The sequence below is a fragment of the Lemur catta genome, chromosome 8, assembly GCF_020740605.2.
Source record: "Lemur catta isolate mLemCat1 chromosome 8, mLemCat1.pri, whole genome shotgun sequence".
Taxonomy (NCBI): Eukaryota; Metazoa; Chordata; class Mammalia; order Primates; family Lemuridae; genus Lemur; species Lemur catta.
The window spans coordinates 26,369,752-26,397,282 of NC_059135.1; the positions used below are offsets into that span (position 1 = coordinate 26,369,752).

At 36.8% G+C, this 27,531-nt stretch overlaps 1 protein-coding gene across 1 annotated transcript in view; it reads right to left on the bottom strand.

The window, feature by feature from the left end:
* The window catches only part of ADAM23 (ADAM metallopeptidase domain 23), a 61,823-nt gene that overhangs the window by 13,300 nt on the left and 20,992 nt on the right, over positions 1-27,531 (bottom strand). The window contains exons 11-19 of the mRNA XM_045560257.1: positions 24,755-24,826; positions 24,064-24,153; positions 22,685-22,765; positions 16,406-16,456; positions 15,681-15,744; positions 14,301-14,406; positions 12,288-12,407; positions 9,843-10,011; positions 6,869-6,980 (exon numbers count right to left, since the gene is read on the bottom strand). Coding sequence (XP_045416213.1) covers positions 6,869-6,980; positions 9,843-10,011; positions 12,288-12,407; positions 14,301-14,406; positions 15,681-15,744; positions 16,406-16,456; positions 22,685-22,765; positions 24,064-24,153; positions 24,755-24,826 — 865 coding nt within the window. The remainder of the gene's footprint in view (positions 1-6,868; positions 6,981-9,842; positions 10,012-12,287; positions 12,408-14,300; positions 14,407-15,680; positions 15,745-16,405; positions 16,457-22,684; positions 22,766-24,063; positions 24,154-24,754; positions 24,827-27,531) is intronic.

Sequence of the window (27,531 nt, forward strand, 5' to 3'; positions counted from 1 at the left end):
ACCACATACCACCACTTCTGTGTATAGATTCCATATACTGAAAAACAGGCCCGGAATGAGTAGAGCTCTCCAAGCTGGATGTTACAGTAGGAAGGCACATCATTTAGCGTCGTGTGTCTCTGTCTGGGCACACACAAACGTGTGACATATATACACTTTGTCTCATATTTCTACATAAGTCAAAAGCACTGGCTTCAAATCACCTTGGCAATGAAAACAGGTTAGCTTCAACAGGGCAGTTTTTCCACAGACTATGTGCTGTGAGACACAGTGAAACAATACAAAGAACCACAGCTCCAAGTCACAATTTTTTAAGGCTTCATATTGGGCTCATTGATCTCGTGAGCTAAATGTTCTCCCAAAAGAAGAGCGAGAACCTTGGATCTCTAACCCTGTTGAGCAACTGTATAATTACTTCATTTTATCACAGGGTAAACAATATGAGTGAGAAATTCTAGTTTTATCATTTAAACACAACCTGAGTTGTTCTTAATAAAAACAAAAAAGGATGGGGTACATAACAGAAGACAGAGAAAGTCCACTGGGAGTGCTGAGGGGAGAAGGAAGAAGACCAACATATAAGGTGGCAGCAATGTTTTCCAAATATGACAATACATGATAATTCAGGTCACCAAAGCTACAGCTCAGATTTTCAAATTATGGAGGCAAATATCGGGATGCAAAGATATTCCAAATATAAAGTCTCATGTTTTTAAGACCTTAGAAAATCATTGCTTTCAGAATACTATACTAACTAGGATATATTATTTTAAAACTTTCTTTTTTTTTTTTTTTGCTTCAGTTAAGCACTGGCTGTCAGAGCTGCAGTACATGAGAGTCCTATTACTTTTTCAATTTTTATATAAGCCATATATGCTAAATTATAGAAAAAAACCTTCTTCTTTAAAATGTAATGTTCAATGAATGTGTCAATTTTTAAAAATTATAACTGCATGAAAGATGAATAAATATAACAATTTTAAAAGGCTTTTGTATTTGCTATGGATGTAATTTCTCACCACAGAAGCAAGAGAATTAGGCAACCCATCACGTAGGTTTTAGAAACACAATCAGAGGAACAAGACATTTCTACAGACACTTCAAATATGTATTCAAGATAAACAGATATAGTCTATAATCTCCACAGAGCAAAAATAATTATCTCCACATTCCTAACTGATAAGAACTCTTAACACTGAAGCCAGACAAAAGAAAGTGGGGAAAAAACCTTTTTCAAAAGTGTTCCTTACCCTTGTCCTCTCTCCCTCCCACTACTTTCAGTTCTGGCACACTGCAATTATGTGTACAGTTCCACTTGACTCTTTGACGTTATACCTAACAGGGTTATCTCTTCAAGAAATGATTCAACTTGTTTTCAAACTGAAATAAATTAATTGAGTTGCTCACACGTGGGTGGATTTTCACAGGGGACATTTGAAAGTTCAGGTTACAGCTGCTTTTCACAGGTATAAAGGATTTATCATCTCATTGAAAATAAGTTCCTTGGACCTTTTGTTCCAGAAATGATGCTGGGCACATAATAACATAGCTTATTTTTCTCCTTATCCTACCAAACCTGGAGATGGAGCTCTTAAAGCTTCTAGCTGATCCTCATATTAGAAATGTAATTTTGTTCCCTAACTCTTTGACTCACTTGCCTTTCATTATAACATGTTTGTGGATCCTGTTAATCACCTAGCAGTATATTTTCGTTTTTGTTTTCTTGTTTATTTCTGTTATTTGTTGGTTTATTATTATATTTAGCCTTGGTCCCTACTACCTAGGTTCACTTATGCCAAAAGGTACAAACTATAAATTTTTTCCCTTTCTTAAGATTTTCTATTTTATATGTAGAGTTCCTTTATAGACAAGTCAAGCTTCAGACATTCTGAAATTGTGCTCTTTTAAAACTGAGTAGGTATTTTTTTTCTCTTCTTATTTTTAGAGAGTTTCCAAAATAGGAAGGTGCATTATTTCATCCATGTGGTTACAAGAGGGGCTAAAATCCTGTATTCTTTAATACTTCAAAGGTGGCATCAAAGCCATCATTTGGGGCAAAGTTCTTTCTGCAGAGATTTATTATTCCACTAAAATTTAAGATTAGAAGTAAATAGTAAATAAACTCATTATATTTACATTATAATACTTGTATCTAGCTCCATATTTCAATATTAGACATATAATCAGATCTCTTTACTGTTTTCCATACAAATAAAAGAAAAATTTTAAGTTCATTTTTGGATACATAGACAAATGTCTAAAAGGATGCAAAATAAATGATTTCATAAAAGAATATATTTCAGGTAGTTTACGCTGTCAATGAAAATATAGAGTTTTTCTGAACTGAAACAAAATAAACTCACGGTTACTGAAAAATTTTAAAACTTGATTAAGTCCTGAAGTTGTTGATGAGGCCATTGTTAATGAGAAAAATACCTAGGTGACACATAATTATACATGAGCATAATCATAGATGATAAGCACAATTTCTCATATCTAATCATCTGAACTACAAAATCAAACATCTGTGCACTCACAAAGTCACCAAAAGGACATATTACAAAAGATAAATGTAAACACTAAATAATATTCTTCAAGGTTAATACCTTAGAAAGCAAGACTTAGAAGCCATTGTTTTAAAAATACTAAATACTAGTAATATAACACTTCCTTTCTTCTCTAATCCTATAAAAAGCACCATTGACAGATAATGGATCAGCTAACAAGCTTAATTATTACTTGGTTATTGTTTTGCCCTTTCTAACTACTATTGTGCTATAAGAACTAGTAGAAGAACTTAATACTCAGTTTTAAATGAGGTAGTGTGGAATGACAGAAAAAAGCATTTATTTTTGGCTCTGCCACTAACTAGTTGTTAACCCTGATAATTAACTTAGTTTTCTCATTCATAAAATGACAAGTCTGGACTGAATTGCTTCTAAGGTCCTTTCTATATCTCTGATTTGGTGACGATGATCGTGATAAAAAGGTTTGACCAAAGCTTCTCAGAAACAATGTCTCCACCCATACATATCACTGAAAACATTTGATATGTTCCAGTTTCTTCTCCTCCCTCTTATAATGGTGATGCAAAACCATCATGTGAGAAAAGTTCCATCATATTCCATAATAAGCACCATGCAAAGGTGTCTATGGATTGACAAAAATTAAGGGTACTTGACATGGATCTCCCTATAATGGGTGGAAATTCTAGGTCTTCTAAACAGAGTTAAAATAAATTCTAGCCTTGCAGAACAAACCAAAATAATTTCCTTCAGTGATTTCAATGGAAACAAGTTGAGAAAAGAGGGACCAGAAGAGTTTTCATATATGAAATAAATGACAATGTAGAAAAAAATGAATAAAGTAATATGTAATAAAAATCTTTTTTCAAAATCCTTGCTCACATGGTTTTTGTTTTGAGATCCTATTTCTAATCTTTCAATAATTTGGTTTGAGAAGTTGGAGTGAATAATCTAGCATGCTTTAAACTGTGGATCCACAGCAGACAACTTTTTCAAGTGCAGATTGACTACAGTGGCAATGCTTTCAGGTATGTTTTAGTCCCTACTCAGATGGAGAGGATGAACTTCTCAATCTTCCAGGAACTTATAGCTAAAATAACAGAAATACCCAAAACACATGGGTTTGTTCTGACATTTTCCAGTCGATGAAAACAGAATCACAGAATTTGCCTTTATTTTTACTAATTTAGTCTTGATCTCAAAAGGGCAGGTGGGTATAGAATTTATCTTTTATGCTCATGATATAAAGGGCAATATTTTTATTATGATTCTTGAATTTTTTGCTCCCTATCAAGGATGCACATTGAAATTAAATAAAACTCAGTATTTTTACTCCCCTCTCACTACATCTATACAGAAAACCTTCATCTATGGATATGTCTGGCTAGCTAGACCATCATGGGTGTCACTCATTATATGACAAGCATTTGGGGAGGGCCCAAACACTGTGCTCAGTAAGACATGTGCCAACCAAACCAGCTGGATCATGAGAAAAAAGAGACAGCACACAGTTTTTAAGTAAAACCGTGGCTCCTCACACACTGTTGAACCTACAGTCAAGAACATACTAATTGTTTCAATATCTTGAGTTCATACCTGCTACTCTTCAGCAAGGCATGGATATAAACTGAAAATCAGCACTAACATGCATTTCATTTCCTGTATATATTCCTAAAGGGAAGGGACATAATATTTATTGAGTGCCTACTGTGTGCCAAAGATGTGCTGTCTTTTAAATAGTAGACACTCAATAAATATTTGCTAAATGGATTAAAATAAAAGTTAAAGTATATAATTTCTCTCTGAACATCTTCTTTTAACCTATCGAAAGTAAAATTATAGGCCGGGCGCGGTGGCTCACGCCTGTAATCCTAGCACTCTGGGAGGCTGAGGCGGGTGGATCGCTCGAGGTCAGGAGTTCAAGATTAGCCTGAGCGAGACCCCGTCTCTACTAAAAATAGAAATAAAAATTTATCTGGACAACTAAAAATATATATAGAAAAAATTAGCCGGGCATGGTGGCGCATGCCTGTCCAGCTACTTGGGAGGCTGAGGCAGTAGGATCGCTTAAGCCCAGGAGTTTGAGGTTGCTGTGAGCTAGGCTGACGCCATGGCACTCACTCTAGCCTGGGCAACAAAGCGACACTCTGTCTCAAAAAAAAAAAAAAAAAAGTAAAATCATAAAATCTACAACAAACTTTTAAAATGTTTAATTTCTGTTGTTTCCCATTTTACTAGCATATTAATAGATTTTTCTATACAGGCTGAAAAAGTATAAATAGATAAAAATTTATCAATAGAGGTCTTATTATATTAAAACTGATTTTCCTAGGAACCTAATAATTTAAATAAATAAATGATCTTCATTTACTTTAATGATGTATTTTCAATTTAATCAAAATTATTAGAGATTCGCAAGGATTTCCACAATTTTAGAGCCAATGGGTACCTTCACTTTAATGATTCCATTGTCTTCATTAAGAATGAAAAAAGAAAACATGCAACTCAGAGGTAATCAATGCTCATATTGATTTCTCATATTGATTACCTCTGAGTCATGGGATTAAGGGTGATTTTTTATTTTCTTTTTAATCTTTTCTGTATTTTCAAAATTTTCTTTAATAAACATGTATTACTTGAATGACTGAAAAATTATTTTTTTAAAAAAGATAGTATAGAACAGAGAAACAGAACAAAATAAAACAAAGGCAGCTGTGAACACCCTTTTCTCTAGAATGTAGCTGTTTACTTTATGCCTCCAAATAATTTTTCTAGGGATGGGTGGGTGAAGGAATGGAAAATAGAACAAGAATTAATAATCCCTTCCTAAAGAAAGGGTATACAGTCTAGGTAAATTCAGCTCTGCTCAGCTGTTCAGGCATCTTTATATACATCACTTGAGGAAAAAGCATCTAAATTTTTTTTAAAAAAATCACAAACATGCTATGGAGAGAAAATTTGGAAAGAATGAACGTCTGCTTCTGTCGTCAGAGCCTAAATCTTCTCTAAATCTAACTTCAGACGGTGGATCCCAGACTTTTTTGTTCCAGTTTTAAAGTAACAAAAGCCTAAGTATGGAATATATTCCCTTTCAGAAATAGAAGGAGGAGAACAAAAATAGACTGTGATCCTTATAGAATCTTAATATCAGGGCCACATTAAGCGAATGTATAAAATGTGTTTTAACACACCCACTATTACTGAGCAATTCACATGCTCCTAAATCTCTTCAGGAATTGAGGACTATAGAGCCTCATCTGCTTTTCAAGTCATACTTTCCCATATGGACTGTACTGATGTTCAGTGAGTTTAAATGAACTTTCATCCAAAACTAAGCTGATCAAAATGGTACTATTCCTGTATGTGTTTTCCTACCTGGAGGAGAAAAGCATGGCAGTTACTTATAAAATACTGTTCGCAGTACCATGAAAAAGAAGCTGATGTGCTATGTCATTGCTATATATCAAAATTTGTTTTAGTGGTTTTTTAGTTTTTCAGGTACATGCTACTGATGCTGTAGTAAGCTTATTGTGACTGATGGCTTTTCTAGATCTTTGAGAATCATCTGAGGGGTTGGGAATGGGGAGAATGATAAGAAAATGGTGGCCATATACTACATTATAAGATGATGTAATAGAAGAGAGCATGAGTCTGAAATCAGGCCCTTGGACCCTGGTCCCAGCCGTGCCTCTCATTCCCTGGATAGGATATCACCTGAGCTTAGGGCCTGGGCATTTTCATCTGCAAAATCGGAGGGTGGTCGTAGGTGGTCACTGAGATTCTTTCTATTAATAATTCTAAAATTCTAATGTCTCTCCTCTTAATGACTGATTAAAACAAAGGTCCAGATCTTTCATATTTCCTTTGAAGAATTAAAGTTCTGCGAAAAATTCCAACTCCTTCCTAATCAAAAGAGTATTTAAAAAGAGCCTAGAAGGCTACCAGTTCCCTCTGAGGGATTCAAATATTGAGAAATGACCAGAATCTCATGTCAGCCAAAAAGATTTTATCCATTAGAAAACGGGCATAGTGCCTTAGACAAACTATAATTAGCATTTGTGAGTATAGAAAAAGAATGATGTTTAAAGGAGAAAAAAAAAACTATTAAAGGAAATTAGTATATTTACTTTTTCTTAATCTTAGTTTAGACTGAGAAGTAATTCAAACACATTTTTAAAATGTGATCTATATAGAATCCTTAATTCTGCTATAACATGAATTATACATTTTAATGGTAAAAAGAGATATTATTATGTGTCTCCTCTCTAAAGTGTTATACTGGTGCACTGGAGCGGTGCCAATGAATTCAGTATGCAATGAATTGAAACTGAAATCACACAAACCCTTGGGTCCTTCATCCTTGGGGGGGTGAGGGTTCCTAACTGGATCCCGGATACTGCAATCTGTCCCTGCCCAGGTGAAATCACAGATGCAGGTGGCTTCATTGCTACACACCTGTGAAGAAAAAAGAACAGCGATGGGGCATTTTCACTGTGCTTTGCAGGATGATGACAATACACGTACAAGAGACACAGGGACGGGGAGGAAGCTTTGAAAACGTTTTAAATTTTTTTTAAAGTTTCCCACTGTTTTGAGCACTAGGCAAAGGGAAATAATACATAATCAAATTGTTGAATGATTATCTTTCCATTAGTTACAGAAAAATAAAGAAGAAAATTCTTAAATATCAATTATTCATGTTAATGTTATTTAAGTACACAAATGTCTAATAAGGTAGTTTTTTTCAGAAATAGCTGTTTCTAGAAACATACTTTAAAAACATATATGCTTAATTCCATAAATATTGGGCTCAAGAGGCACTGCCAGAGATAAAAGTCCAGGAACATAAATCACCAACGGACTGCATTCTCTCACTGTGTTCAACACCAAACTCATTTGTTGGTGCTTCCCCTACCAAACAAGCACCCCTCCTGCCTTCCCTCCCAATTCGTGGTTCTTCCTTTTCTCAGTTAGCCAGGCTGAAGAGCCCAGAGTGACCTCGTATCTCCTCTCTCTCTGGGCACTATGCAGCATGCTGGAATGAACTGGGACTTTAGATAAAAAAAAAAACAAAAACAAAAAACAAACACCTGAGCCCTTATCTCCCTGTGAAATACATTCAGAGATAGATTTTTAGGGATGATAAAAATCAAACTTAGAAGCTTTTTATTTATTTTATTTATTTATTTTTTTGAGACAGAGTCTCACTCTGTTGCCCGGGCTAGAGTGTTGTGGCGTCAGCCTAGCTCACAGCAACCTCAAACTCATGGGCTTAAGCAATCCTCCTGCCTCAGCCTCCCAAGTAGTGGGACTACAGCATGTGCCACCATGCCTAGCTAATTATATGTGTGTGTGTGTGTGTGTGTGTGTGTGTGTGTGTGTGTGTGTGTGTATATATATATATTTTTTTTTTTTTTTTTAGTTGTCCAGCTAATTTCTTTCTACTTTTTTTTTTTAGTAGAGACGGGGTCTCACTCTTGCTCAGGCTGGTCTCGAACTCTTGAGCTCAAAAGATCCGCCCACCTCAGCCCAGAGAGCTAGGATTACAGGCGTGAGCCACCATGCCTTGCCAAAGCTTTTTATTCTTAAATGTTGTAATTCCAGGACTATGATTAACAAGGCTGAATTTGGCCTTTTTTTCAACGGATAAAAAAGTGGGAGTGGTAGTGGGAAAGAAGTCAGGGCCCTTTTATGCATTAAGTATTATATTTTCAGAGCAATAACTGAAATAACTAAAAAGGCTGCCCAGGGATTTTACTTTAATGCAGCAATTACTCATTACTTGCTGTGTGCCAGGTACCTGCATTAAGTGCTTTATGCAAAGCATCTCACGTAATCCTCACACCAGCACCCTGATGGCTGAGAGAGGTTAAGTGACTTGCCCAGAGTTACTGGGATGGCAAGAAGCAGAGCCAGGACACAAACCCAGGATTCTTTCTCACCCCCAAACCCATGCTCTCAATCACTAAGCCATACTGGCTCCTGTGAGCCTATGATTCAACCAAAACCAAAACTCTAGATTATCGTTGGGCACAAGCTTCGGGGGCCTTCCACCTTGTCCTACTCCATGTCATCTGCCTGCCTGTCTATTTTGGATTATTTTTACCTTCATTCTAGCATCTCCCTTTTATATTAGTGCTCTGTTTCTTCACATATCATTTTTCTACTTCTGAAGTCTATATAAATTTTGAAGGACTTTCTTTTTGCTAAGCCAAATTTAAATAATTACTAAAATTTGGTTTTGGACAGGAAGCTTAGGTTTGCGATAAGGGCAACTTGCCCAAACATTCTGTTCACAGAATTATGGGTATGTGCAAGTATGAAGAGGGACAGCATCTTCTCTTTGGCTGACAATGGTCCAAGCACAACTGTACAACTCTAAACACATGAATTATATCAGTGATCCAACCTCTAGTCTAGTGCAATCTTGTACACGCACATACTCAGTATGAATACTGGGTAGCTGAAAGTGAATGACTGAGATGGTTTAGGTTGTTTTGAATTGTACAAAATAGTCACATGGGGTCTACAGTTCCTTTAGGAATCTCATCAATTTTCTTCTAACACTTTAGATGTTGTGATAGTTCATTTATGTGTTAACTTGACTGGGCCCAGATTAAATATTATTTCTGGGTGTGTCTGTGAGGGTGTTTCCAGACAAGATTGGCATTTGAATTAGGGGACTCCATAAAGTAGACTTCCCTCCTCAAAGTGGGTATGTATCATCCAACCCATTGAGGGCCTGAAGAGAACAAAAAGGAGAAAGGAGGAATTTGCCCCCTTTTTTTTCTGCCTCACTGCTTGAGCTGGGACACTTCATCTCATTTTACCCAGCCCTAGGACTAAGATTTTCATCATCCAACTCTGCCAGTTCTCAAGACTTTGGACTCAGACTGAATTACACCATTGGCTTTCCTGGGTCTCCATTCTGTTGACAGCAGATTGTAGGACTTAACCTCCATCATCACATGGGCCAATTCCTCATCATAGATCTCCTTTTACATACATATCTATATCTAGATAGATAGAAAGATCTCCAATTGGTTCTACTCTCTAGAGAACCTTGACTAATACAGACGTCAAGTTTTATCAGGAGAATGTAGTGAATACAAATAGCCAGCGATAAAATAAATAACAAAAATGAAACCATATTAACACACGGTTTATCCTTAGCAGATAAGGGTATGAAGAAAATAATCATAATCAGTATTAAAAATAGCCACAATAAGAGAATGGCTGAACTGGAAGTCTAACCACCGAGAACTTTGAGGATGCCAGACAACGAAGGTTCAAGCTGGAACGGTGATACCTACTTACCCCGTGGCCTGAACAGACTTTACCCTTGGAATCGAGTGGGCAGCTGCTCATGTTTAGGGCTTGAATCTGTAGGCACTTCCGATCTAAACACATCATGGACGGACCACATGGCGTTCCATCTTCTACATAGCCCACATCTGTATCATCATCTAAAACTACATGAGCACCACTAAAAGGAGAAAAATATCCACAGAACCATTAGCACCACACTTAGAAATACAATGTCAACACGAGCGAGGGTTGCTCTTCATGAAACTGAAGAGATTGTCAGTGGACATGGGTTTCTCCTAGCATTTTCCCATTCTTCTCTTCCTCTTCCCCCTCCCCCACCTCCCTTTAATGAAAGAGCATGAAAAAGAAACTATCTTTCATTTTCATTATTACACTGTACATCATCTGGAAAAAATGTCATTTGCATGAAGTGTATTCTAAATCTTCACTTGTTTTGAAGACCCAACATTAAGAATAGGGGAGGAGGTGTTTGCATGAGAAAACAGAAGCAAATATATCATTAGCTCTCTGAGGCTTTCAGATGTGGCATGGGAGAAAAAAGAAGATATCGGGAAAACAACAAATGAAAATTGTTATTATTTCAGAGGATTTGATTATTGATGATTGAAAAAAATAAATACACCAGTTCTTTTCTATTGATATTTACAGTCATGTCTCACTTAATGACTGGTTAAGTTCTAAGAAATGTGTCATTAGGTGATTTCATTATTGTATGAACATCATAGTGTTTACTTACACAAACCCAGATAATATAGCCTACGACACACTATAGCCCACTGCTCCTAGGCTACAAACCTGCATAGCAGGTGACTGTACTGAATATTGTAGGCAATTGTAACACAATGGTAATTATTTGTGCATCTAAACATATAAAAGGTACAGTAAAAAATATAGTATTATAATCTTATGAGACCACTGTCCTGTGTGCAGTCCATCATTGACTGGAATATCTTCTCGTGCACTTCGGTGCATAACTTATACTTCTAAAATTTCAAAGTTAGAAATAACTTGAACTTGAACGATAATCAATGCTGTAATTACTAATAGAATACCTTGCTGGATATTTTACAAACATGCTAGTTTAGCATACAATATAATTTAACAAGTCTATTGTACCTAAAGAAATGTAAAAACATATACATTTGAAGAAAAAGCTTGTGTACATCAAAGTAATTAGCTTGGAAGATTACAAATTTATTCCAGGAAGGATGTTATAGTCTAAAACCCTGTTAGAATTGCCTTCAGAGTCATTTAAGAGACAGAAAAGCAGCAACCATTTGACCAAGACATCACGTTATCCAATCTGGTACCCAATCAATTTACTAAAATGTGTTCAAAATTACTTTTGGATAATTCTGTCACATAAAGTGGAGATTTGGTATCCTAAGGATACTAAAAATAAAAGTTTGCAGATGCCAAAGGCAATTCTGTAGGGGGAATCCCAAAAGTGTTTTGGGCAGCACTCATATCAGTGAGTAAGAAAACAGTATCTGAGAATTATGACTACTTTGAAAGGAAAAATCCTAATTTGGAATATAATATGACTCCCTGGCTAAAAACAATAAGCATCATATCTACTTGCATGGCACTCACAGACAAGTGGATACAAATGTTTGCTTACAGCTATAAATAATATTTTAATAAATATTTTTTATGTGTGATTGGGTATTTGCTAAACCATCTTCTAAACCAGACACATGCTACAGAAAGTATAGTTTTTTTATTTTTTATTTTATTTTTTTTTTTGAGACAGAGTCTTGCTCTGTTGCCTAGGCTAGAGTGCCGTGGCATCAGCCTAGCTCACAGCAACCTCAAACTCCTGGGTTCAAGCAATCCTTCTGCCTCAGCCTCCCGAGTAGCTGGGACTACAGGCATGCGCCACCATGCCTGGCTAACTTTTTTTCTATATATATTTTGAGCCGTCCAGATCATTTCTTTCTATTTTTAGTAGAGACGGGGTCTTGCTCTTGCTCAGGCTGGTCTCAAACTCCTGACCTCGAACAATCCTCCCTCCTCAGCCTCCCAGAGTGCTAGGATTACAGACATGAGCCACCGCACCCGGCCCATAAAGTATAGCTTGAACTCTTTTCTTGGGAGGGTGGGGAGGTCATAAAATAAAACACACAGTGTTCAAAGCATGTCATATTCCAATGCTCAAAAACTTTACAGGTTAAAATAAATACTGTAATTCTATTCTAAAGATTATGATTACAAAGAATGTCTCATTACTAATAACTAGTAAAATTTTGAGCAAATGTAATTTTCAAAGCAATATACAACTATGTTTGTTAATTGGCTCTCCACATGAAAGGTGATAATAAAAATCTAAGTCAACTTTCCTCTTGTCAGAACTAAAAAAATCACTGATTTTTGTTTTTTTCAAAATTTGTAATTCTCATGCTTTATTAGGTTTTCCAACATTTAATATGTTACCTGCAGTCTATCACCCGGCCTTGATGGTAGAAGGAAGTTGGGATGATCTCACCCTGAAGTTGACCAATACGTGGCGCTCGAGTAAGATTGGTGCAGAGTAAAAATCCACAGAATACATCACTGAACATGTGAAAGAAAGAAAAAAAAACAATAAAGTTAAAATAATCAAAACTATTCAGTCCTCATATATTCAAATTTTTTAAATATCTCTTTTCTTCTAAACAAAATCACTTGTTTAGATACTTTGGTTGGCTATAACCCCCTCTTTCCTTACTAAGAAGATCACGGTTTTGTTTGGGGCAACAGTGGCCAGCCCTGAAAGATGGATCATAACAACTGTCTAAGCTGGTCATGGCACTCCCATTCCCTACACCCACTCTCCTATACATCCCCCTTCCCTACCTTCCTAGAGTTAAAAGTGGCCCCTGGGCTGTAAAGATGTGAGGAAAAGCCAGCTAGGCAATGCTGGCAGGATTTTGCTTTCTGGATAAAAGATTAGAGATTGACAGAAGGCAGACCTTTTGCTCCTACTCCTACTTCCCACCTTTGATTGTGTAGCTTTTGTATCCACCTCACAATCCTGAGTTCACAAGCATAAGGACAAAACCTCAACATGCTAAGGATTCCAGAGCAGAGGGGTAGAAATCATCTGGGTCCTGGGTGACCTTGTTGAATGACTCATCCACCAGGAGGGCATCTAGCTCCAGTCTATCTGTTAAATAAACAATGACTCCTAAAAAATGTGTGTGGCGCATCACAAAAAAGGAAATCCAAGTCCAATAAATGTATGAAAATGTGCTAAATTCCATTTGTAATCTGGGGAAATACAAATTAAAACCATGATCTTTTACAATAATCCAATGCCTCCCAAATGTTTTGAAGGCACAGAGACCCAGAGAAATGATCAGATTTGTCTAGGACATGGAGTCAATGAACGAAGCTAATCAAATTCAGAAGTGTCCAACCCCATGGCTTTTGACTACTTCAGGTCCCCTCCCTTTCTTCCTACTCCCTGGCACCTTAAGGATGGAGGATCAACATCTCAGAACATCTGTAACCTCACTCATGAGACAGCAGATGTGAAGCTCTGTTCTCTATTATTTTGGTCGAATGTTAAAGAAATCATAGCCAAAGATTTGTTGCCTGCTAAGGCATCACCCACTATCAAAGACTTGGAATGGCCAAGTTTCATAAAGTACAACACAGAGATCACTGAGCAAAGAAATAAACTTGCCCTTAAATTCTTGCTCTGCTTCAACATTGGGAGAAAAATCTTCACTGCTATGGAAGGAAAATTGGAGGACCTTTGGCCTATAACTTAATGATTCCATAGATCCAAATCATTGACTTAACTTTAATAACCTATTAAATCCGAATTCTAACTTTCCTCAGCTAATCAAAGGGAAATATCATCAGCGTGCTCTGAAAGTATCTCACTTCCTGAGGAAAGACACCTCCAATATCCACTAACTAGATTCTTTTTAGAAGGGCAAAAAAAAAAAATCTCTGGTATAGATATTATAAGTCTGATTAAATCAAATGGCATAGATATTGTGAGTCTGATTAAATCATACTTGTGAAATGATCAAAAATATATTATCATTTCACTTTGAATGGTCCCCAAAATATATACATTCCATATATTTTGCCTCTTAAACTCTGTGTATACTACTATATTCATAAGCCATATGTTCTAGCAAAAGTGGAAAATTAAAACCTAACATTAATTTGCAATACTTTGGCAAAGTATCTTTTCAGAACAAGAATCAAGTGAAATACAGCACGTGGGAATTTTCTGACTTTTACAGAAACGGCGTGAGTCTGTAGCATAGCAACAGTTTAATCCACAGCCATTTGCCTCTAGGTATACTAATGTATTTTTAAAATATATACTTTAAATTTTTGAATAATTGAACATTTATAGAAAAAGCCAGTAACATTTATCTTGTGCTCATTTTGCATTTGCACAGGCTTCCACGTCCAGGCATGATGCAGCCAGAGAGAGCCACTCACTGTTTGCTGCACTGGATCCACCGGTCTCCGTCCTTCCCGCAGTTTCCCTTCTCGGTGCCTTCGGTATTTAGCTTTTCATAGCAGAACTTGTCAGACCCCGCGGCCTCTTTTGAACATGGACAAGAGAAGAAAATTAATTTTAATTCTCTTTGCTATCCATGACTTGTGTGCCAGTAAATGTTTTAACAACTAGTTCTCCAGGAAAAGAAAAAAAAAAAAATCCTGATTTGTAGCATTTGCTAGTTTCCATGGAGTAAATATTCCACGGCTGATTTCAAGCTGTCACTGTGATGTCCGCTGGCTTGTAAAATTCCTAGCAATTTAACAATGGGCTCTTTATGCTAACGCAAACAAAGCTCCAACATAACACTGTTTTTAACCTGAGAAACGAAGTTCTTTCCGATTCTTGTTGGTGGGTTTGAGGCTGGGACGTGGGAATAATTCCCAGCAGGAACGAGTGAAGTGACACACAGAAAATGAGTAAACATTCTTAATCCTGTTTTATATTAATTTTAGGAGATTAATTATAAAGTTGTAAACCATTGAGATTTTATATTGGCACCTGGATTTTGATATTTAAACCTTTTAAAAAACAAATATGTCTCTTGTATGTTTCCTCTGTCAAAACTGAAGCGCTGAATGTAAATCTTTTAGATAAATGATATTCGCCAAATTCTGAAATCATTTGTGCCAGGGGCCCTGTTCTCCTTTTGTGTTCTTTCTTTTCCTTTGGGTGGCCTGGCCTCAGCCAGCAAGGCTGGTAAAATTCCAAGAACTTCTTGTTCTTCCAGTCCGGCCCTCCTGAGCTGATGTTCGCTGGAGAGGCGCCGTACGTGTCAGGAAGACAACAGGTATATTAACGTTTAGGGAATGTCATGAGAACCATAACCGTGTACCTGTCTGCTCCTTAGGAAGCATCTGCATTTCTTCACTTTGAACTGAGATAGTAAGCGATAGAATTTAAAAAATAATTCTGGTACTTTCCTGGGGTAAAAACCAGAAAGCTAACCAGTATGTGTTAGTGGGGAGGGGCGGGGGCCTTAATGTTAAATACAAGCTACAGAGTAAACCACACAATTGGCTGGATAATGAATATGACCGCTGCACTCAGCCTAATTGTTGCAAGCGAGTATGGCATCTGTTCTCTGAGAGCCACGGCCATTGAAGGACACTGTTCGGTTCTAATAGCAAACCCCCTACTGATGCAGTTGTTTTCTAAAGCTTTTGTGGCTCAGATTCACAGTTCTCTCATCCTTTTCAGATTTTTTTTTTTTTTAACATCACTCGAAGCCGTGCATGTCTTTCAGCGAGACCGGCAGAGAGGAACGATATTAAGAGAAAACTGTCTGTGTGACCATCAAGCAGGAAGATGCGACCTACTTGTTCCCCAGATGTACTGACACTGGTTGTCCCTAGTCTTGCACTCGCCGTTGTAGCAGCGACCCTGGAGATAGGAGCAGACATGTAAGGCGCACAGAATCAGTTCGTTTTCCCCGTAATGTTTACTACACGATCTCCATCTAGGTGACTTGGCTAAGGTTTTTCCATTTCATATCCTAGTATTTCCATAGCAACCAGTAAGAATCACAAACATCTTAAAAGATGCATAACAGGCAGTTAAAATTTTAAAACTCAGAACAGACCTCATTGTACAACACTGAAAATCCAAACTAATCATCTAAAATTTTAAATTTTATGGAAAACAAAACTTAGTATATTTCTTTGGGTGATATCAAAATGATTTTTAGCTTCTTTTATGTGTAAATGGTTAGGTTATAATGTAGATTCAGAAAAAAAAAACTATAAAAAATTGTCATATTTCCCCATAATAGACAGGCTGAAATTATTGACAGACGGTCACAACTCAATAAATTAGATTCCTAATTCTTCAGCCAATATATATTTTTTTCTTTTCTCTCAATTTGGATCAGGGTTAAATGTAATACATTTAACATTTGGGATACGTGAAGCAACTCTGACTTAGAACCCCACTGTAGTGACTTATTTGAATAAATTTCCCTTCAAATTTACATTTATTAAAAAGGAAAAAATCTTTCTAACTAATCCTTTTAAAATTACCATTTAAAATTTATAGCCCAGCATACCTGATTTTGATTGCATGCATATCCATCTTGCTTATGAAGATTTGGTGGGCACTGAAAAATATTATCTTTTTAGTCAATGTTTAGCATGCTAAGTACCTTCAGCTAATGTACGCAATGAATAAAAATGCAAAAAAATGCAAGCATGTTGAATACAAAATTTAGGAACATTTAGAAAAACACATGTAACTCCTTAAGTAGGTTATCCAAATTAATTCTCCTATTATTGGTAAAAATAAATTAGGCTCGTATAGTAGATGCTTTTTATGTATTTCTCTGTTTGCTTGAGGTAGACTAGAATAACAAATTACATTCACTTACCTACAGAGTTAAAAGTAGAATATATTAAAATGGACAATGAAGGAAATGAATCAGCTTGTTACAAAGGAGTGAACGCATTTAAGAACTAATTTACAAGACCTCGCTCACCTCTGTGAAAATGTCAGATTTGCTTTGACGTCATGACACTCATCTATAGGTTACTTTACTGAAACCGAAGAAACCCTGCCTTTCCACTCGATGTAATTGCTGTCTCTCTATTATATTTCTGATTCTCAAACCGTAGACTTGTTACTAGAACAATCCGTGCTATGATGGTTATTTCTTTTTACAGGTTTATTTATCAAATAATTTATAAAAGGATGCTTCATTTTCCCCAGAAGTTATCCTGTATAAGTTAAAATTTTGACTCTCTGTGTATTTTATTGACCACATTTAAGAGAGCTAAAAAAAAGAAAGAAAAATGTCAGGTCTGAGGCTCTGCTACAGTGTTCAAAGCAAATATGAAAAGAAAAAAACACACAGGCACGGCAAGTGAATAAGAAACAGATCAATATGCACCAAGGTCTGCACCGTCTCAGTAAATAACAACCCATCCTTCCAATTGTTCAGGCCAAAACCTGCAGTCATCCTCTTTCCATCTCTTTCTCACATGCTCTCCCTCCATCTAGTCTGTCAATAAATCCTGCCAGCTCCCTCCATCCAGTCTGTCAATAAATCCTCCTACCCGAGTCCCCTGCCTCCACCCTAGTCACCTTAGAGTCAATATTGCTACCACAGTGATCTCTTTAAAAATGTAAACATCAGATCACATCGATCCTCTGTTCAAAATGCTCAAATGGCTTCCCGGCTTACTCACTGACCTTCAAAGTCCCACAGGATCTGCTCTTATCCCTCTTTTGTCGTCATCTCCCTGACCTCACTTTCTACTTGCCCATGGAGAGGTGACTCCATGTGGATGTGCGAGGCATGCTGCCACCCACAGCCTTGGCCTTTGCTGTTCCTTTCCCCCTTCCTCCCGATTTCTGCACGGCTTGCTCTCTCGCCTTTGTTAGGGCTTTGCTTGGATATCATCATCTCAGAGAGGCTTTCTCTGTTCCCCATTCTCCATGCAGGCGGGATTTTATATATTTTCTTTCCCACTGACCCCCCAGCTCCTAGAACCATAATAGGCACGTCGCAGGTGTGCAATTACTATTGACTGACTGAAAGAATAAATGAATGACCCCCACAAATACAACTAGGCTATTCTATTCTGCATATATCAAGCTGTTTATCAAGTTTACCGCAGAAAGATGACAGAACTAATTTAGCATTCCTCAGAAGTAGTAACTTCCTAAAGAACACCTCAAGTTTCCAAACAATAACTGACTCTCATACAAGTCTCATTCAACTTGAAGGGGAGTATTTGAGGGATGACCACAAAAACCTGGAGTTTCAGCGCACAAAACTGGGCCAGCTGCACGAAAGCAGAAATCCCTGCGGCCTCTTCCATCCATCCAGGTCCACTCAAAATGCAGTCATTATCTCATTAATCAACTGTCATTAATCACTCACATACTCTAAAACTAATGCAACCATAGTCAACAGAAATGCAAAAGAAATGTTGCCACTATTAGAATAGGCACATTGGGATTGAAAATTAATTTGTTAGATTTCACTTTTGTGATTTTTCAAAAGAAAAAAACTTGTAGAATTCTTTACTAATGAAAAAAAGTCCTTATACATAGACTGGCATAGCCACATGTGAGATTTCTAATCAATTTGTTTTTAATTTAGGCTAATAAAAGCCAGTTGGCTTACCACTGAAATGTTTAACAAGGGAAATTATGGGACATCTCATGTTCTCTAGGGACATTTAAAACAGAAGAACCATAAATCGTGTACTTTACTCAGCATGGGAGTAGAGCTTTGAATGCAGTCTCCAAAGGCCGTTCCAGCCCCCAGTTTTATGCTGTACAGGAAGGTTCACTTGAGGCAGGCAGGCTTCAATAGTACAGTAGCATCTAAACGTGTTTACTTTAAATTATGTTACACTGCCCATTTAGATGATATATTTCATAGCATTAACAAAAAACATTTCCCACATCTTTCAAGTATCTTTATTATATCACCCAGTATTATTTGCCAAAGATTTCTCACAGCTGCAAAAGTAGTTTTAATTCTGTCATAAATTATAAATTTAAAAAGTAGCTCAGGGGCATCAGTAAATGATTATAGTAAAATTAAGCAAAAATATACTAAAAAGATAAAGTCATGATGTCACCTGTAAATACTTTCTCAGAGATACAAAGATGCCGATTTCTTGATTATTAGTATTAATTAGATTCAAAGTTCACTATCTCTTACAAAGTAGAAGAGGGAGGTTTTAACCTCCTTCCCTCCAATTAGCTACTCTGGGTTCATTCTGATCATGTTAAGAAATTATTAACAAGAACATTCTATTCTAATATGCCACTGACAAATTAATTTAACAGTATAATTTTCACCTTAGACACACGATATAAAAAGAAAAAAACATTTTACTTAGACAATAGAATATCAGGTTAAACAAAGAGCTCTCATTATAGAAGTTTTATTTTCAGTAAATTCCATGGCAATTCAGGAATTAAAAGATTGAAATGAAAAACCTATACTTCTAAAAGGGTTGAATACACAGAACTAAAACCATACATGGTGGGTATAAAAATAGTAACATTCTACAAAGCTGAAAATATAACTCAGTAAACCAGGATATCAGGATTCAGTACACTTGTCATTAAACACAGAACCCACAATTCTTACACTGTCACTATATTACTGAAAAATTACAAAGAATCCTATTTACATATTCAAATATAAGAAACAGATATGCATAAAAATCACAAAAAAAATAGCCTCAACATATTTCACTGTACCAGATTTTAAAAGGGTCTATTTGAATTCAGCCTCAGATAATACACATCAAGACCTTTCAAAAAGGTTAATTGGGAACCTTTTTTCCCCCTCCTGTTTCCTTCCAGTTACGGTTACTCAGTGTAACTCCAGCTACCCTGAACCTTTACTCACTTTCGCCACTGGGAGGCAGAGTGAGCTAGGGAAGAGTAACTAGGCATTCTGGCTCAGCTCTGCTGCTCTTCTCTCAGAAGCAGGCATATCCACATAAATCATGCATTCTCCACACGGCTCCTCCACGCCACACACGAGCACGGGCCTGCCTCTGCAGGGAGAGATCGTTCTGGACCCAATTTTGTCTGTAACCTATTATTACTACAGTGGGAACTTGGATCTACAAGGAGATCCACTTAGCCCTCACATTAAGCTATGGCCTTCCACTTGGCCATTTTCAATAATAAAACCTGGCAATAGGAAAGTCCACTCCTAGAAACTTATCCTAAGGAGCTAGCCCTGAACAAAAAACACTCTTTTAAAAAGGCGCAAAAATGTCCACTTCCCTACTAATTACAATAATGAAAAACTGATAAAATCTAAGTATCCATACTGGGTATAAAATCAACTGAAAAATCCCCATGACAGATTCTCATGTAATCGTGAAAAAGATATTCATAAAGACTGTGTAGTAATATGGGAAAATGCTTTTGAAGTAATGTCAGAATGAAAATGAAGGTAGAATGAAATGCAAAATTTTTACCATGGTCTCCAAGTCCCTACCTACCCTGATACCTGACTTCCTTTTTGAAGCATTTCCACTATTCTCCAGCTATCCTGGCTTTCATCCCATTTCTTGAAGAAGTCAAGCTTCTGCACTCACTATTTGCTGACCTGCTCCTTCCTATTTGTGTCTCTGCATCAAGGCCATCTCCTCCAGGGAGATGCACTTGATCACCCCGGCTAACACACCCCACCCCATCACTCTTTTCAAATCACCTTATTTTATGCTTTGTACGTACCACCATCTGGTATTTTTGATTACTTATTTGCCTTTCCACACCCAGCAGAATGTAGGTTCACGAGAGCAAGGACGTGTCTATCTCCTTCCCTATCATATCCAAGCATTTATAGCAGTGTTTGACACACAGCAGGTGCTCAACAGATATTCATGGGCATGACATAAAGACTTAAAATATAAAAAAAAAATTAAAAAATTAAAAAATTAAAAAATATTATTAAAATATTTAATATTTTAAATATTAAAATAATATGACATAAATGAAAAACATAAAAATTACATAAAGGAGGAATTCTAGAATGCAACATTAATTATAACAATTTTAATGGGAAGAAAATCATGCCAAAGCAGACAGGCCATGAAGCCAGGGAGGGCTATGTGTGTGGGACACAGGCAGCAACAGAGAATTAAGAGGCCGGGTGCAGTGGCTCACGCCTGTAATCCTAGCACTCTGGGAGGCCGAAGTGGGTGGATCGTTTGAGCTCAGGAGTTCAAGACCAGCCTGAGCAAGGGCGAGACCCTGTCTCTACTAAAAAATAGAAAGAAATTAGCTGGACAACTAAAAATGTATACAGAAAAAATTAGCCGGGCATGGTGGTGCATGCCTGTAGTCCCAGCTACTCAGGAGGCTGGAGGCAGGATTGCTTGAGCCCAGAAGTTTGAGGTTGCTGTGAGCTAGGCTGTGAGACTCTGTCTCAAAAAAAAAAAAAAAAAAGAGAGAGAAAAAAAGAAAAATATATAAATTAAAAAAAAAAAAAGAAAGGTAGACTTCTGCTCTCAGTCCCACTTCAACAAGAGCAGGGCTGCTTGTTCCTTGTTTCCTATAACACATTGGGCTTCCATCCAAAATTTGTTAGACAAAATGGTCCTGTGGCTTTAAAATGTTTGAAAACAGTATATTAAGCACGTCATCAATGCAAATATACTGTTTAAGATGTGGGGACCAGGAAAGAAAAATCAATTAGTTGGGTATAAATTATATGAAAAGAACTAATTACGAAGGAGAAATTTTAAAGAAAAGGAGATTTAGGTCCAAAAAAACCACACCAAACTTTCCTAAAGGTATGGTGAAGAGCTAGAAATAACTAGGAAACAAAGCAAAACAAAACATAAAACAAAAGGAACCAAGGCATATTCACACATGTAACCTATATTGAAGGCTTTACAGTGTGTACGGGTTGAGCCAGGTCGAGTATCCCTAAACTAAAAATATAAAATCCGAAATGCTCTAAAATTTTCAAGTGTCAACATGACAGTGAAGATGACGTTATTAACAATGCAGAAGAGGTGCCTATAGACCACACGGTTGAAATGTGTGATAGGCTTATTGAAGGACTAGAGCAGCGAGCATTCATAACAAAACAAGAAATCATGTCAGTTTATAAAATCAAAGAGAAGTTTCTAAGACAAAAGTTGTGTTAACGAGGCAGACGACTCTGGAGGAAACATTTTAAAAAGCCATCCAGCAGAATGCCTGCTCATCCCTGCTCCCTCAACTGCTTCTGATGTTTCTTCTCCAGAAAAATAAAATACAGCGTACAGAAACCTTTTAAAAGGTTCAAAACATAGCCTCATAAGCGCAGACTGAAAGCCTGTCATTTGTTGTTGCTGTTTTTTAACAGCTGATGCAGGTATCCTGGTGATGCTACCGTGCTGCTTAATTAGCCTGAACACATTATTTTTTTCACTGTTAATGGTATGTCATATTCTTAATGTTAAGTACTTATGTGTGAATAACTGTAAGAAAATGATTTAGCGGTAGCATATAAATTCAGAGTCAGGAATGACAGTAATGGCAAACAACTGCAGATTATCCACATGGGTGGCTGAGACGGCCGACACTTTTGCTTTCTGACGGTTCAACAATCACAAACTTTGCTTTGTGCAAAAAGTTATTATAAATATTGTATAAAATTATCTTCAGGCTATGTGTATAAGGTACATATGACAAATAAATAAATTTCATGTTTATACTTGGGTCCCATTCCCAAGATATTTCATTATAAATATTCAAATATTTTAAAATCCAAAACACTTCTGGTGCATGTCAGATAAGGGACACTCAACCTGTATTTACAAAACAAATGTATTACCTAATACACAGTTTGTCATACCTGGCCAGAGTCTCCAGTACAATATTCAGTAATATCACACCCGTTCACAGCATCCCGACACTCATACCCTCGTGGTTGAAACTGCAGATCAAAATTCAATATGAGGAGTCAGTATTAACTAAAATTTCAGAGTTACCATTCTTATATTCACCACCACTCCTTATATTCTCTCATAACCATCACCAAACCCTTTGTATGAATTAGCAAGACAGCTGTAGAATAGAAACAAGACCCAGATGCTACCCTCTGTACCCTCTGAAGATGAATCATCAACCAGGCATCAAACGCTCAGGTTTCAAAACCCACTATCTCAAGAGTATTATTCAGGAAAACAGTATCATAGAAATTATGTAAAGAAGAAATTCTGATTTGGCATAAGACAAAAACAGCAGAACACTGTAATATAAACATTTAAGATCTCTCTGACAAATTGATTTACATATAGCCAACCTTTGCTAATTTACTTATTAGCTTGGATATTAATTTTGCCTTAGCTAAATATACACAATCAAATTTCATTGAATTCATGTGAATTACCTTCAGTAATGCCAGAAAATACCTATCGCATGCAAGGAATTTTCTTTGTCTGGGGAAGGAGTAGGTAAAAGATAAAGGAAAAGAGCCCACTACCCTCAAGCAATTTATAATCTGTCTGGAGACATGAAGCAAGTAGAAACTAAGCTAGAATCTTCCAGAATACCATAATGTATACACCCCTTGGTATTTAAAAATTAATAAAATTATGTAATTTTATGGTTATAAGGTATATTAGAGGTTTTATACATGGGAAAAAGGAAGAATAAAAATGACTTTTCAAAAATAACTGGAGGTCTCTGTAGATGAAAGGCTCTGTGTGTGCACACACACAAACTGTGTATACGCACTTATAAACATACATACATATATTACTTCCCTATCTAGCTTTCCTGCCTTCACAGGGCATTTTAAAAGCTCAATGGGAAAATATGAACACTAGCTTTTATGTTAAGGGTCTAAAATAAATTAGAGTAAGTTTTGAAGAAAAATGTCCTAAGTAGGCCATATAATTAAAAAGACCACAGGAACTGTCCCTCTTCAATTCAACAATTTAATTTGGTTTTCATCCGTTAGTAAGCAGGGCAACCCCTCAACGCTTACTTTGGCAGCATTTTCTTTATGAGGCATTGGAGGATAAGGGAGTTGATAGCGAATAATAGTAAAGATAAACATTGTGACCCACAGGATTTGCATAGATTTATTGATTCTACAAAACTGCCAGGCTAATATGCACACTGTAACCAACAAATTTTGCGAAAAGCTGTAAAAATGCTCAATGTACACACTGAGGTATTTGGCTAATCTCTCAGTGAAAAGAAAGACAAAACCGTCAGGGAACTCACAAGACAGGAGGTGTTGTTACAGCAGGGCCCGTCGCTGCAGTGAGCCCCGTTGGAGAGAGAGCATTTCTTACAGCACAGTCCGTAACATTCCTAAAGAAAATACTTCACGTGAGCAAGCAAAGAACCCTACCCGGCAGTCATTCAGTACTCTTTCCACACGTGACATGCATAATTCAAACGAGTAGGTTTATAAAACAGTAAGCAAATATTTTGGGAATTAATCACTTTAACCAAGGATAGATTCCTTCCTGCCACATTTCTCAGCAAACTATGATCTTCTATGAAAGGCAAATAAGCAAGAAGAAATCTTATTTTTTAGCACACAACCTACCCCTGATTAGCTCTACTACAGTCTTAATACCCAATCTAGTTTTATAAAGACAAAAATAATACAAAATACATGGAAAGAAGACTTCATAATTTGGTAAAACTTGTCTGAGATGAATATGAGCTATAAATTTTTAAGAGGTAGGAAATCTGATTAGAAGAATCCATTAGGTTTTCTCAGACAAGGCCATAAGGGCATGACTAATTCTAACATGTATGAGCTGGGATTAAGCATTGATCAGTGAGATCAGAAAGAAAGCAATAAGACCACAGTGAATGATAGCAAGGGCCTCTCACTAATGCTATTCTTATCTGCCCTGGGTAAGAGCTTGTGCTGCAGGTAGAGAAGGTCTCTTATACCTACCACATGGAAGCCACAATCACACTCCTCCCCAGCTTCCACATATCCATTGCCACATTCTGTGGGCTCAAAGAGCTGAAAGAGATTAGGGAGAGAAAGGAAAAACATTTCAATTTATCACAGATAATCAATGCACTATCCAGGCCACATACATGGCCTTAGGATCAGCTATCATGTGATATTCTGTGATCTGTTGTTATGGCATCTTATAAATGATGTCTGTGGAGAAAATACTGTTCACTTATTAATAACACTTAAAAAAAAACATTTGAAATAGGGTATATCTCTTGGTGGGATTCTCTAGTGGTGGAGTCCAGAGACAACTTCTAGCATGAGAGTTACTTTCTATGGAGATAAGCTGCCAAGAGAAATAGATCATTTTTCACATTTGCTAATGGAGCTAAGATGCATTGCTAATAAGACCCACAGATATCCAATTTGCTGACTTGTCTCAAGGCAGCTAAGAAGCCATAAAAATTGTCAAAAAGAGAAATATGCTTCAGTGACAGCCAAATGTGATATATACAATCAAGTAAATGCAAATAAACTTAGGGAAAAAACGTTGCCAGAAATCCAAGCCCATCATTATCATTGAAAAGAAATCTTCGATGTCTGGAGAATGTTAAGACACATGAATGGATGTATAAAAATCTCTCAATCATTCCTAGACCAGTGGAAGAGTCAAGTTTCTAGGATAATCCATTCTACTGGTGCCATGAACTTGCTTGCCAAATAAAACCAATTGTTGAGGTAGTGGTTGTTTATGAGAAACATGCCTATTTCCCATTAGCTGCGGGGCAGGGTTTCTTTGGGCATGATCACCCACCTGAATGAAGACTGGAGTAGCACATCCCAACCCAAATGCTCAGAGCCTGACTGAATATGAGACGGGGAAAGAGCTGCAGCAGCTGAACACACCCCAAGGAAGGGTCGCCTTCTGCTGAGTCCCCTGAGAAAGACCTGATCCTCCTTCCACTTCCAGGAAGGCAAAACTATTATAAGAAGCAAGGCAGGTTTCCAGGCTACTTGGGTGGGACTCCCATATGGAAAAATCCAATGAGTGAATCAATAGTGCTGACCTCTGTGGTTTTTAGATTGGCAGGCAGGAGAAAACGGGACAGGGAAGGGTTGACTAGAATGCAACCAGCACTTTAGACCAGGCTTCCCATTCTTCCATTCTAAAGACTCCTCCTCTGCCCTGAGATGGGTCACTACCTCAAGCCAGATGGAAAACAAACATAGCAGTGGGGAAGATGCCCAATGCATGGAAAATATGCACACAGATAATGTAAAAATAACACATAATACGTACATATACACACATACATTCACTGACTAAAAACACTTGTTTTTAGTCAGTGAAAAAAGTCCGTTCTTTGAAATATGCATATGAACCACACACTGGAATCTGTAGGGTTTTTTAATTATTGTGCTAGGCAGTTGAAAAAAAAGAAATAATTCCATATTTACTAACTTTTCAAAATGAGCATGTATAATTATATTTATTCTCGTTTCCAAGTTATTTAGAATAATTTTCTTTTGATTGACGGGCAATTTCAGAAATCCACTGATGAATCCTTATGCGTATGCTAGAAACCTTAACCTTTCCAAACAAGTTAGAATTGTTTTCTCAGGCATGATGCTTATAATTACCTGGTAGGCTGCAAGCCAGGTAAAATTAACCACGCATACTGCAATTCCAAAATGCTAGCAGCTCACATTAGTTCATTATTATTAATACTTATTTCACCTACTTTAAACATTTTGAAGCTTTCAGATTTCTGCTGCAATGAGATCAATGCCATGAAAGGCAGGCAGCCGACTTTAATGATAAAAGGTCACTTTAAAAGTCCTGTTTCTTTTTCCACAGCCTTAGTGAGATTTTGCACAGATGTCAGACATCCAACTACCATCTCCTGACTGCAGCAGTATCACTTAATTATGGGTATAGAAATACATTATTCTGTCAGTTAGCCACATTAGTCACTAATCTTTTTTAAAAAGGTTAACATGATATCACTGCTATCTCAATTTGCAGAGTATCAAACATTCTGTACAGCAATGAACTATATTTGACTTATGAAGTAGTATTTTAAAAGGCAATATAAAGTTTGCCATGTTAGAATTTCTATGCCATCTGCTAATTAGCATCAATCCTGCCTTTTTGGGCCTGTTAAGCAACTTCATTTCCAGATATGCTACTGTAGGTCTACAGTCCCTTATCCAGAAGTTTTATAGCCAGTGAGTTCAAGAATTCTGGCTTTGCTGAATTTTGGAAATTATGATGCATTTATTATGTTCTACATAATAGTCCCAAGGGGCCTGACTATACCCTATAATCAAACATATTAATATTTCTGCAGTAAGACTTATGAATATTTATACTATGAGGTATAAATAAAGATTTTCAGTTTAGGAAAAGCTTTACTGTCAAACGTGTTTTCTGCAACTGCATAAAAAGCACTTGTGGAAATTTTCAGAGTTTTTTGAATTAAGGATTTGTAGATAAGGGACTGTTATACTTCACATACAAATTTTGATGAAATGCCACTTGACAACATGAACCTTCTCAGGTACAGATACTATGTAATATAAATACATACAAGTATTTGTGGTATCCATAAATACCTTGGGCCATTTTTGGCTGACTGATATTAATAATGCTACCTTTCCAGGAGAACAGACCACTCAAAAAAAAAAAAAGTCAAGAAATTAGGCTCCTAGAAAGAATATCAAGGGGAAATGGGATTTTTATCAGAAAAATGAGTAAAGTAGCATTT